Raw genomic sequence first — 13,495 nt, 5'->3', positions numbered from 1 at the left:
AGCTCTAAAAACACTAACGCTTAACATCACATAAAAACTCAAGGTGCAAAACAACTTTAAGCTTTAGGAGACGAGTGCCGCCATTTTGAACCCCAAAGTCGTCAATTTTGTCAGTCGGAAGGACTTTAAACCATAAGATGAATGTGGCAAGTTTGTGGAGCCTGTCCCAAAAAAGTAATGATGAGGTTCAACATTTGTGGATCATTTGGAGATTTCTAAATCTAGAATGTGAACAGAGCAGTGCCTCCAGTTAGCATCACATTAGTTAATTTTGGGCTTTTTTGCAGAAAACCTGGATAAATGGTCTGTAAAACCAGTCAAAGTGTGATCTGTAGGTTTTCATTTAGTGTGGTTCTGATAGAGGGATGAAACCAAGTACAGACGTGAAGAGAGGGAGAGAGAAAACCAGAGAGAAAGAGGAGAGATGACGAATCCTAGAAAGATAAAAGCAGAGGAGGGGGTGAGAGAGATGGAAGGAGGGAAGGTGAGAAGACAGACAAAGAGAGGGAATAAGAGAGAGGGAGAGAGAAAGAAAAGCAGAGAGATAAAGCGAAAGAGAAGGTGCAAACTCACTTGAAGAGGCAGAGTCATAAAGACAGTGATGGACTATAGGTCTATAAGTGCCAAACAAAATGGCATCAGTGAAAAAATGTGAAGAAGATAATGAAGAATAAAACATAAGTCGCACTGGACCTTCTCATATATGGCTTTGTATGGGGAAATTTATTTAACAAAATCTAAGACCAAGAACAGACATTTTATCTTTAAAGGCAAGTTATAATAATAACAATAGCTCGATAGGACTCCTTCAACCTACCCCCTACTTCCAGTGTCCACCACCGGGTTCAGGGGTTGCCGCTGCACCGCAGACCTTACGACCACAGCTACGAGCAACCACATCTACAATAGAGGTGGAGAATATGACCCACTCGGAATCCATGTCCCCAACCTCCCCCGGGATCTGGGCGAAGCAAGTTGAAGACCCCTCTGACAGAGGGCTCTGCCAGACATTCCCAACAGACCCTCACGATACGCTCGGGCCTGCCAAGTCCGTTCAGTTTCCTCCTTCCTCCAGCGGAACCAACTCACCACCAGGTGGTGATCTGTTGATTGCTCAGCCCCTCTCTTCACCTGAATGTCCAAGACACGCGGCCATAGGTCAAATGACACAACAACAAATTTGATCATCAACCTCCAACATAGGGTGTCCTGGTGCCACGTGCACTGATGGACACCCTTGTTCTCAAACTCGGATTCAAAGGCTGTGTCTTTACCCACGTGGGTGTTGAAGTCCCACAGTAGAACAATGGAGTCCCTGGTCGGTGCACTGTCACACACTGTACACAGTGAGAGACGTGTCCCCTACCCGAAGGCACAGGGACGCGACCCTCTCGTTCACCAGGGTGAACTCCAACACGTGGCAGCTGAGCTGTGGGGCAATGAGCAAGCCCACACCAGCCCGCCGCCGCTCCCCGTGGGCAACGCCAGAGAAATGGAGAGTCCAGCCCCTCTGAAGGAGTTGGGTTCCAGAGCCCAAGCTGTGCGTGGAGGTGAGGCCGACTATATCTAGTCGGTATCGCACAACCTCCTGAACAAGGTCAGGCTCCTTCCCCCAGTGAGGTGACATTCCATGTCCTCAGAGCCAGTCTCCATGTCCGGGGATCCGGTTGTCGAGGCCTTCACCTTCGACTGCCGCCCAGATCTCTGTCTATTTCATATGACCAATTATTGTAGTTGTAGCTATAAAACATTACCTCCATGAATGAGTGATACAACCTACTGTAGCATTGTGTCAAGCTGTTAAATTAGCTGTTAAAGTTTACAAAGCGCAAAATAGTTTAGTTGTTTTCGTAAAAAAAAAAAAAAAAAAAAAAAAGATTGCATGTGTATTTGTGCCATGAAAAACGAATTTGGGATTTTGCAGCCCGCGTGTGACCTTTGACCCTGTTCAAATGCAGAGGAGTGCTGAGACGTAGCATAGCTCACGGGCTAATGCTAGCACCTCCGATGTAAAGCTCTAGTTTCACGGGCTGCTGTGTGACTCAATCCCACACACAGTAACACGGGTGACCTTTGATCTGAGAAAACTGTGTCTGGAGTTATTACACGGACTGTGTGAAGCCAGTCAGCCATTTGAAATGTAACCAGGGCCGTGAATAAAGATGTCTGCTGGAGCGACAAATGTATGTGTGAAAAATGCATTAAAGAAGTGCATTAAAGCTTGTGTCTAGTATAGTTACATTCTGTGACACATGTGGATCACTATGTTATCATTTGGACATTTTAAATCACAATATTCAACTAAAACGGCTTAAAGGGCCCGTGTTACACTATTGTCTGATCTATGTTATAATCTTGTTTTCTCATCATTCTAATAATCATTGCTTTTTTCATTCACTCATGTTTAACACCTGGATATTTTGGCTGAGGTTTTCTCTCAAACAAAAAACACCCTGTTCCACCTTGTGATGTCATGTGGTAATACAGGAAGTGTTTTTGATGAGGTAACAGCATTATAACATGGTTTAAAGCTCACAAGAGTCATTTTATATAGGACCTTTAATAAACAAAACAAGTCCGCTGATTTCCACGTATAAAAACTACACAATGGGAGCTGATGTTGCCGCAAACGCTGTAACAACAAAGCGCCGCATACTGACAGCTCCTCCTATGAACAGCTGCACACCACACTCGAGAGTAGCACATTTATTTTCACATTTGTACCAAAATGACTACACGACACTGCCGAATCCTACGCGTATCACAGTTTAAGAAAATAAAACTGGAGAAGCAAGTAACTACAGAGCGGTGGGCGTGTACCTCTGGGGGTGACGAGTAGATCAGCAAAATTATGTCTTGGGAAAAAAAAGCAATTAAAGGTTGCTCAAACATGCACAAATCACTCCTAATCCAACTTTGAGTGAGTAAATGAGAAGGGAAAGCTCTGAAAAGTCGATTTTGCAGGTTCATTTTAAATCTATACACCCCGAGCATGATCCTGTAATAAATCTTTGCTTTAAAACTTTCATACATTGTTCTCTCCTTTGGCACAAAATGGACGTCGCAGTTATTGGAGTTTCTCGTCTCTAAGTGGTCTTCATGCTGGACTCCTCCCTCATATCTACACAGCTCCGTCTGCGTTCAAAGCCCACCCATGTGAGACAGGCTGCCGCTCCTCTCTTATACTCTCTTATACTCTCTTATACTGTTATCTACTGTTACAGGGTCAGGGGGCCACGGCACATAATTGGCTCTGGATTTCTAAGAAGCTCTGTTTTAGTTCCTGGTTTGGACAGTCTCTCCTTTTTCCAGGCAGGTGTGTTTGGAGCAGTTATATCAGCGCTGTCAGTTAAAAGTTCTGCTGCTTTTGAGTTGCAGTTGTAGTTGCAGTTCAAAAGTAGACGTAATTGCAGTAGTAGTAGTAATAGTACTAGCAGCAGCAGTATTATTATTAGTAGTTTAGTAGTTACAATAGTAGTAGTAGTTGCAATAGTAGTTGAAGTAGAGGTGTAAAAGTAGCACCAGTTGCAGCAATAGTAGTAGTGGTAGTAGTAATTGCAGTTTCAAAGGCAGTAGTCGTAGCTTATATGAGGTCAGGGGGTAACCGGCTGTAGCTTTTTAAAATCTCCCTCTTTAAGAACGTCTCTCACAAAAGCACTTTTTAAATATTTTTTCTGACATTCATCTTACAGTCTTTATTCAGACAGGGGCAAAGATACAGAAGCAGACAGGAGCAGAGTAAGAGGAGCAGACAGGAGCAGAGCCAGAGGAGCGCACAGGAGCAGACAGGAGCACACAGGAGCAGACAGGAGCACACGGGAGGAGACAGGAGGAGATAGGAGGAGACAGGAGGAGACAGGAGGAGACAGTTGCACACAGGAGCACACAGGAGGAGACAGGAGGAGACAGGAGGAGACAGGAGGAGACAGGAGGAGACAGTTGCACACAGGAGCAGACAGGAGGAGACAGGAGGAGACAGTTGCACACAGGAGCACACAGGAGCAGACAGGAGGAGACAGTTGCACACAGGAGCACACAGGAGGAGACAGTTGCACACAGGAGCACACAGGAGCACACAGGAGCACACAGGTACATACATATCCCTCTGTCTCTTTTCTTCTCTGGTAACACTAATTATCTGCAGCTCTTGATAAAAGCTCCAGGCTGTGTTTCCCTCTCTTCTGATTAGCGAGTGCAAATTGTGTTTTGAATGTCTCCCCTTACTCCAGCGCTGTCTGCCATTATTCTCATGTTTTTTTGTTTTTGCTACCACACAATCAGATTTTCTACAGCTAAGTGTCTTTTTTTCATGTCATCATTTATAGTCTGAGTGAAATAGCTTCTGTTTTCGAGTGGCACTTGGAGATTGTTTACTGCAGCACCTCCAGACATTTGAGACATCACGTTCAATCCAGAAACGTACATATTTTTTATTAGAAAAATCTCCTTGATTGGGTTAGTCATGGAAAACAGCTTCTTTTAAAGTTATTGTCAGAAATACTCGGGGAACCAGTGTTTTGTGCTAAATTGACTCTTTGAGCTTTAAGTCATGTTAGGAAGTTGTTACCTTCTCAAAAACATACCTGGAGTTGTGTTTTGTTTCATTTACACACGTTTGAGTAACCTTTTATCATTAGTCTGTCTACATCTCCAACCCTCAAAATGCTCAGTTCCACCTTGTGATGTCATGAAGTGGTAGTTTTCAAGTTAAGAGCTAAACTTTTACCTTTTGTTCAGTAGAGACGGGCAATTCTAGGATTGGAATTATCTAAATGATTCAAGTGAAGCTGTGTTTAGTTTAAAAAAAAGTTTAAAAACACAGTGAAGCACTTCCTGTATTACCACGTGACATCACAAGGTGGAACAGAGCATTTTCCGTTTGAAAGAAGAGCTAAATATGCATGGTTTGCTTCTTAGTTTGATATAAAAGTAGTAGTATTTTCAACGTGTAAAGCCGTGGTTTATTTTTATCAACTAATTATAAGATTTCTCACAGATCTAGTCGCCAAAATAAAGCCTCATTGCGGTACATTTGCTTGATTTATTCATGTTGATCCTTGGTTATTCAGCTCCCTGTGAGCAGCTGCCACAGGGACTTTGACTGTGCTCCGTGTCAGACTCAAAAGAGGAGTTCAAACGCGCAGAATAATCGGGAAGCTCTGACGACGAGGAACTTGGAGAGATATTCGTCGAAGTTAAAATTCTGTACACAAGGAACTGCAGATGGAAACGACCTGACAACAGCCCAGTGATATTTAAAACAGACGGGGACAGATAAAATGAATGTTGTTGTAATCCACTGAGTTGATCTTGAGTCTAGTCGCTAATCAAAATAATCAGGTTCAACATTTGTGAATTCACCTTTTGCACATTTAATAGCAGTCTACTCGAGCGAGGGCCCATCATTGCCGCTTGCAGTTATATTATTGTTATTGTTTGTGTTGCAGGATGGTGGAATACTCCCTGGACCTACAGAACATCAACTTCACCTCCATCAGGACAGTGCGGGTACTGCGGCCCCTCAAAGCCATCAACAGAGTCCCAAGTAAGTTTTATCCAGGATTTTTTTCAAATGACCACGGGACGCCTCAGTCTGGGTTGTCTGGGTCACAGATAGAACTCCAGACTGCTGTTCAGTTTTTAAGTTCATAAGCTGTTCTGAACACTCACACTTTGTTCTCTGTGAATGTATGGCGTTAAATGTGTTTATCTCCATGGGGACAAGTAAAGTTACAGATCTGCAGCAATAAAGACGACTGTAATTAAATAATGCCATACTGGAACATCGCAGGCAAAGCAATAATATCTCCATGGAGACAAGTAGGTGGCACTTCTCTAGTTTCCAGTTTGTTGCTCATTAGGTGCTGTATTTTCGTCTCTTCCACCTCCTCTCCTCCTCCTGTTCCTCCGCTCTTGTCCTCTCCTCCTCTCCTCCTTTCCTCCTTCTCCTCTCCTCCTCCTCTTTTTCCCCATCTCCTCTTTTCCTCCTCTTTCCTCCTTTTCCTCCACTCTCCTTCTCGCCTTCTCCTCCTTCTCTACCTCCTCTCCTCCTCCATCTCTTCCTCCTCTCCTCCTTTTCCTCCACTCTCCTCCTCTTCTTCCACTCTCCTCCTCTCCTCTTCCTCCTCTCCTCCTCCTTTTCCTACGCTCTCCTCCTTTCCTCTGCTCTCCTATTCTCTCCCTCTCTTCTTCTCTCCCCCCTCCTCCTCTCCTTCTCTCTCTTCCTCCTCCAGCTCTCCTCCTTTCTCCTCCTCCTCCTCCTTCTCTCCTCTGTTGCATAATGAATCGTAGAGTGCATGTGGAGTTATAAATCAGAAGTGCTTTTCTTTAATGGGAGATCTCTCCTCTCTCCCTTTCCTCCTCTCCCTCCACTAGTCTCCTCTCCTCCTTTCTCTCTCCTCCTCTTCCTCCTCTCCTCTGTTACATAATGAATCATAGAGTGCATGTGGACTTATAAATCAGATTTGCTTTTGTTCAATGGGAGATCTGTCACCTCCCCCTCCTCTCCTCCTCTCCTCCTTTCCTCTCCTCCTCATCAGTAGTACTTTTGTTCAATGGGAGATCTCTCCTCTCCTCCTCTCTCCACCTCTCCTCATCAGAAGTGCTTTTGTTCGATGGGAGATGGACACGAGACAAAACACTGAACGAATCTACTCAAAGAACGCACTCGTAATGAAATGAAATGAGCGAGAGAGACGCTGCGGAAATAAGGATGGATGAGGTGGAGAGATGGAAGAGAGGGAGGGGAGGAAGAGAGAGGAGAGGAGAGGGAGAGAGAAGTGGGAAAGGGGGAGAAACGCCACAGAGAAGAGGAAATAAGGATGGATGAGGTGGAGAGATGGAAGAGAGAGAGTGGTGGGAGAGAAGAAAGAGAGAGAGGGTGGAAGAGAGGGAGAGATGCTGTGGAGGAGAGGAAATAAGGATGGATGAGGTGGAAAGATAGAAGAGAGAGGGGTGGGAGAGAAGGGAGAAAAGGTGAAAGAGGGAGAGATGCTGTGGAGGAGAGGAAATAAGGATGGATGAGGTGGAGAGATGGAAGAGAGAGAGGAGGGAGAGAAAGAAAGAAGGGAGAAGAGGGGAGAGGAAATAAGGATGGATGAGGTGACGAGATGGAAGAGGAGGAGAGAGAAGGGGGATGGGTGAAAAAAAGAGGAGGGAAAGAGAGATTGGGAACGTGAGAAGAGGTACAGAAGAAAGGGAGAGAAGGAAGATAGAGAGGAGGATAGCGAGACAGGGACAAAGAGTGAGATAGGAAGGAGGAAGGAGAAAGAAAGAAATATAGAGGAGAGGGAGAATAGAGAGGGGGGAAATGAAGGAGGAGAGAGAGAGGAAAAAGAGAGAAAAAATAAGAAGAGTAGTGGGGAAAGAGTGGAAAAGTTTGATAGAGATATAAAGGAGAGAGAGAGAGAAGGGGATGAGTTTGGTTGAGATGAGGCGAGAGAGAAGAGGAGTAGGGGAGAGAGAAAGAGGGATAGAGCAAGGCCAGGAGGGAGGAGAGAGAGAGGGAAAAAAGAGGGAAGAGTTTGGTATGATGAGAGGGGGAGGAGAGAGGGCAGAAATTATTGAGGGGAAGAGAAAGGGAATGAGTGACCAAGGAGGTAGAGAAGGAGGGAAGATAGAGGAAAAGAGAGAGAGTGGAACGGTCTCAGAGAAAGAGTGAGAGAGAGAGAGAGAACAGGGGAGAGAGAAGAGGATAGAGCACAGGAGTATGGAACGAGAGAAGAAAGAGAGAAAAAAAATAAGAAGGAAGAAGAGAGTGTGAAAGTGTTTGGTAGAGAGAGGGAGAGAAAAAGATAAAAATATGTTTGGGGAAAAGAGAAAAGGGGTGTCAGATGAGGGGTCCATTACGATGATGGATAGAACCAGGCGGAGGAGTACAGTCCAGAGAGAGACAGAATGAGCTATCAGCCGTACCAGACCTCTTTTATGTTCAGTTCATTTTAATGTGTTTATTTTTAATCACAATGGCTTCTTAATTAGATCTTCTGTTAATTTCATTTTTAATTAGTTTATTTTTTTTAATATGCCTCATTTGTTTGTCCTGGGTAACTTTGTGAAAGATGGTGCTGTGTTTTATAGTCCATATTTCTGTGGTAAGTCTGCCCAAAGTATCACAAATAAAAACTAGGTATTTGAGCAAGTATTGATACTAAAAAAGTCACATTCACAGGACAGAAACGAACCTTTAGAATGATCTTGAGCTGAACAAGTATAAGACACAGACTAGTATACACCATGGACACTATGAACCTACTGGACGACTGAGGGATTACACAGATATAAGACACATGGGAATATAAGAGTACTATGATTTACAGGTTCTATATTACACAAACTTAACTCTTGGGAGCTTTAAGCCATATTCCGGACTATAAGTGGCTCTGGAGTATAAGTCGCACCAGGCAAAAAATGCATAATTATGAAGAATAAAACATATGTTAGTCGCACTGGACTATGAGTCGCATTTTTTTGAGACATTTATTTTACAAAATCTGAGACCAAGAACAGACATTTTATCTTTAAAGGCAAGTTATAATAACAATTAAACAGAGAACAGGCTGAATATCAGTACAGCACGCTAATGTAACATTTATATTTATTCAGCCACATGAAGCACAGACAGAACTGAACACGTCTGGTATTTTAACGTAAGATATTAACAGTTAATCAGATAACTAACCATAAAAAACAAGCTCACAATTTTACTCTGGATCTCACTCCAAATCCATTGAATTCTTCATCCTCTTTGTCACTTCTGAACAATTCTGCCAACTGCAGAGGTAGATGCAGTGCCGCCTCTGTGTGGCTTCATCAGACTCAGAAAATGATTTTATTTTAGGGGGCATTTTTGGTTCAGTTTTTCTCAGATGTTTTTGAAATTATTGTAATGTTGAAATTTTAAATATTCAGTGGTACAGGAGTAGTAGATGCTGGTACACAAGCCTAGAGTGAAGATGTGAAATCATATATTTTAATCATTTCACATATAAGTCGCATCTGAGCATAAGTCACACCCTCGGACAAACTATGAAAAAAGTGCGGCTTATAGTCCGGAAAATACGTTATAATATTGTTACCTCATCAAAAACATACCTGGAGTTGTGTTTTGTTTCATTCACACATATCTGAGTACCACTTTATTATTTATCTGTCTAAATCTACAAAGCTCAAAATGCTCTATTCCACCTTGTGATGTCATGAAGTGGTAGTTTTCAAATTAACAGCTTCTTTTACCTTTTGTTTAACAGAGATGAGTAATTCCAGGGCTGAAATCATTCAAATGATTCTAGTGAAATGTATGGAGGTTAAAAACACAGTGGAGCACTTCCTGTATTACCACATGACATCACAAAGTGGTACAGAGCTTTTTCTGTTTGTGAGAAGAACTCAGCCTAAATATGCAGGGTTTGTGTGTTAAATGTATGAATAAAACAAAACACAACTCCAGGTATGATCGTGATGTGGAAAAAACATTAAAACATGGATCAGAAAATTGTGTAATATGGGCCGTTTAATGTTGAAAACCACCTTTGGGTAAAAGGTCCAAAAAGTGTGCATCACGTGTGCACTTTAAACAGATCCTTTGGTGGACTAAACCAGTGGAAGTCCATGGACATCATTGCGTTGTTGTGAGATCCCGTTTTCATTACAAAGACGTGTTCAGGTTCACCGCTGCGGCTCCTGCTCTGATCTCTCATTTCACTCAGGTTTATTAGTTTGGACAAATAGAAAAAAAAGCTATTCTGGTCTGCAATAAAATGCATTAGGCTGCGGAGTCCGAGGCAGGTGGGGAGTGGGATCAGGTATCAGTGCCTTGGTATCGGTTCAGTCGATATCCTGGTTACAAAATGGATGCTATGTAAGATTTTAACTTTTTTTTAAAACGTTACGCAAAATCGATTGTTTTGGAGCTTTCTGCCATGTTATAACATTGTTCCCTCATCAAAAACATGCCCAAAGATCTGTCCCAGACCTACTCAGACCCTCTTTATGATTAGCTGTACGATTCTGTTAATACTGTACATTTTTGTGGGCGAAAATAGCATTTTTAAACCAATAAACGGTAACACTGTGATCCAACTATGTTATGTGTTAGCAGGTTTGTCAAGTTGTTTTGTAGAAAGAACAGTATGCTGCTTCCCCCACAACTAGCCCTAGATCACAAGCGATGTCAGACGTTGGAGCGAAATAACATCAGGGAGGTGTGGGATGGTATGAAGACCATTACTGACTGCAGCTCAAAGAGGGGCGAGTGCTGCAGAGGGAGGTGTTGACCAGACCAGCCAGTTAAACCAGTCAAACCGCTTCAATAGACGCGACTGTGGTACCACTTCCTCCACCGGTGCTGCCACGTGCTCACCTGTCACTTCAATGTCACCGCACAGCAACAGTGACACTGCAGAGAGCGTCAGAGCAGCTCAGGTGACCGAGCAGACGAGAAGGATCTGTGCCAGTAAAACAGCAGGGCCAGATGGAACATGTCGAAGAAGAAAAGAAGACCTGTGCCGCTGAGCTGGAGCCGCCTCTGCAGCACGTACATGACCAGTCACAAGTTTGGACACACTTTTTCAATTATGGTTCATTGTAGATTCTCATTAATTGTGTTTCCATCCATATAAAATGTGTTTATTTCCGAAATTTGCATCAGAAAAACACGAGAAATGTGATTATCCCCGTTGTTGGGTGTTGGTTACCTGGTTACGGAAGGGCACACCTGCAGAAGGAGCACCGTGCACTATCTGTTTTGTTTGTCTTGTTTGCTAAAAATGCACTTTCTCTGTTATTTTGCCATTTACTACACACTTTTTTGTCTTGTTTCCAAAACTTAGCATATTGTCCAAACTGTAATAATGTGTCACAGCGTCTGAGGAATCAAAGATACAGACAAGAGGATGTGAATGCTGCCTGGAGGAGCAGGTAATTGGAAGCTGGGTCGGAGGCTGAGGTGTTCGAAGCGGTCGTAGGTAGCTGGGTCGGAGGCGGAGGTGCAAGGTGGGTCCAAGAAACGGGATCTGGTGAAAAACAAGAAACGCCAAGTGGGTACTATGACCATAACCACACACAAAAAAACAAAAAAACAGAGTAAGCCAAGCAGAACTGTACCACGGAGGATACACTGACGATCTGGCGGCGTGTGGAGGATCCTTGGTCCCTTTGTACTCCAGAGAGGTGGAGGCTTGATTGTTGATTGGCTGCAGGTGTGTAGTGGTTGGTGCTAGAGTCTCCGCCCAGCTCCAGGCACAGAACAGAGGGGAAGACAGCAAAGAAAACACAGACAGACTGCGATCTTGACATAATGCTATGGGCATGAACGACCGCTGAAGTCCTGCTACTTGTCCACAGCGTTGGACGATCATAAACTTCATCACCTGTGTCCACTCTGGTCCGGTGCAGCTAAATGCGTTTCCACTTTCCAGAATGCGTTTTAACCGTTTTACGCTTAAGTCAAAATCCACCTGAAGCGAGCCAATAAATTTTATTAGCCTCGCTGTCAATCAAATCTGTTGCTAATGCTAACCGGAGCGACCTTTGGGAAATAAGGCACCTGGATGGTCGGATATTAACGTTCATGTCGTGATTTACGGACAAATCAGTGAAATAACAACCCCGGGATCATGTAGAGCGGGTTAATACGAACATTTTAAGACCAGAGCAACGAGTCGGACAGCAGCATTTACAGAGAAAGGGGCGACGATTTTTCAATACAAAAGTGAATTAAAGCCAGAGTTGATGGAGCCGGGATCACGCCCATGTTCGGGGCAGCTAGTGAGTGCTCATTTATGTCATCTCCAGTGTCCTCTAGTGCTGTGGTCTGCTGGGGACGTCTCAGAAAGAAAGAAGTCGTCCTGCAGATGGATAAGCTGGTGAGGAAGGCTCTGTAGTGGGTGCGTACAACTTGACTCACATCTGTGGCTGAGATGAGCACCCCAGCACCCCCTGGACGGCACTATCACTGGACAGGAACGCACATTTGGGGAGAGGCTGTTGTCAATGTCCCGCTCCACCGACAGGCTCTGGAAGTTGTTTGTCCCACGTGCCATATGTCCCTGTAGCTGATGAGTGCAAGAGGATGAACTTTGAATTTCCTTCTGGGTCAAAAAAGTATCTATCTATCATATTTATGGAGAATTGTCGTGCAGGAGCATGGAGGACGTCGGCTTGTGGGTTGAACATTGCACAGGATCTTACAACTAACTGGAAGGAGGTTTGAATACGGCCCGGGAGAGATCGCTAAATTACTCAAACATGCATGGATCACATCTAAAATCTCTTCAGGCATGTTTTTGATGAAGGAACAACTTTATAATATGGTAAAAGCAAAAAAATTAAAAATTAAAATTGCATAATACCCTCTCTTTAACGCCAATGGACCTGTTATTACGTTTTTTAGAGCAATATTGGTGTTTAGAATGATAAAATATAAAATAATGATCTATGTATGTTATAGTTAAATACCAAATAAAGCAACAAATTCAGAATGAAGCAGTTTTTCTGACCGATCAAACCTCTTATCAGTCCTCCATCTTTGTTTTTGGTTGGAGAATAGACTCTTTTTGTGTACAAGTCTCTCCATGGACCAGCACCAAAGAACATCTCCGACATATGAACCATCTCACACTCTGAGGACTTCAGGGACCGGCCTCCTGCTGGTGCCCAGAGTCAGGATTTAACATGGAGAATCAGCGTTTCAGTTTTATGCAACTTCCTGAAGATGTGAGACAGGCCTCTACTTTGACAATGTTTAAATCCAGGCTCAAAATGGTTCTTTTTAGCTGTGCATATGACTGAAAGGTTTTTACACTGCACTTTTCTCTTTTTAATGTTAATTTTATGATTATTATTTGTGATTATTTATGTTTTGATCTGCTGTATTGTGATATTAATGTCTTTCTTACTCTGTAAAGCACTGAATTACTTTGTGTATTACTTTGTCCTTAGTCTCTTTTTCCTGGTCACATCTCACACTTGTATAAACCTGCTTAATTAAACCTTTTCTCTTTTTCAAATTTCTTTTTACATTTTCGAAAATAATTTTGTCCTGTGGCTTTAAACTCTTAAAGGCTGGTCTGTGCTGCGGGCCCTTTTTTGGAATGGAATTATTTGTAGATTAAAGTTTGATCTAAAATGTGAAAAGTTTGCAAAAATAGCAATTAGTGTTTTATTAGTTTTATAAAGTATACAGAACTTAGTGGCTCCTTTTGTGTCTGGTTAGTACTTGGATGGGAGACTACTGGGAATGTCAGGTGCCACAGTGGAGCAGCAGTGGCTCTAGTGAAAACTGTTGTTGTGTCCTTGGGCAAGACACTTCACCTATGTTGCCTGTTGTTGTTGCTGGTGCAAGAAACACAAATGTTCAAATACTTTTTACTGTCTAAACACATGAAAAACAGAACGAGTGCATGTTAAAGGGTTTGCACTGGTCCAAAGTTATTCAAAGTTTCGCTATGACAGTACCGCTGACAACAACTAGCATGATAACAGTGCACATCCTGAT

At 43.1% G+C, this 13,495-nt stretch overlaps 1 protein-coding gene across 1 annotated transcript in view; it reads left to right on the top strand.

Annotated features, from left to right (window-relative positions):
• Window positions 1–13,495, top strand: part of LOC117370010 (voltage-dependent T-type calcium channel subunit alpha-1I-like) — a 214,296-nt gene that overhangs the window by 59,432 nt on the left and 141,369 nt on the right. The window contains exon 4 of the mRNA XM_055221662.1: window positions 5,448–5,545. Coding sequence (XP_055077637.1) covers window positions 5,448–5,545 — 98 coding nt within the window. The remainder of the gene's footprint in view (window positions 1–5,447; window positions 5,546–13,495) is intronic.

The sequence above is a fragment of the Periophthalmus magnuspinnatus genome, chromosome 1 (genome assembly GCF_009829125.3).
Source record: "Periophthalmus magnuspinnatus isolate fPerMag1 chromosome 1, fPerMag1.2.pri, whole genome shotgun sequence".
Lineage (NCBI taxonomy): Eukaryota > Metazoa > Chordata > Actinopteri > Gobiiformes > Gobiidae > Periophthalmus > Periophthalmus magnuspinnatus.
This window is presented reverse-complemented; position numbering and strand designations above follow the sequence as displayed.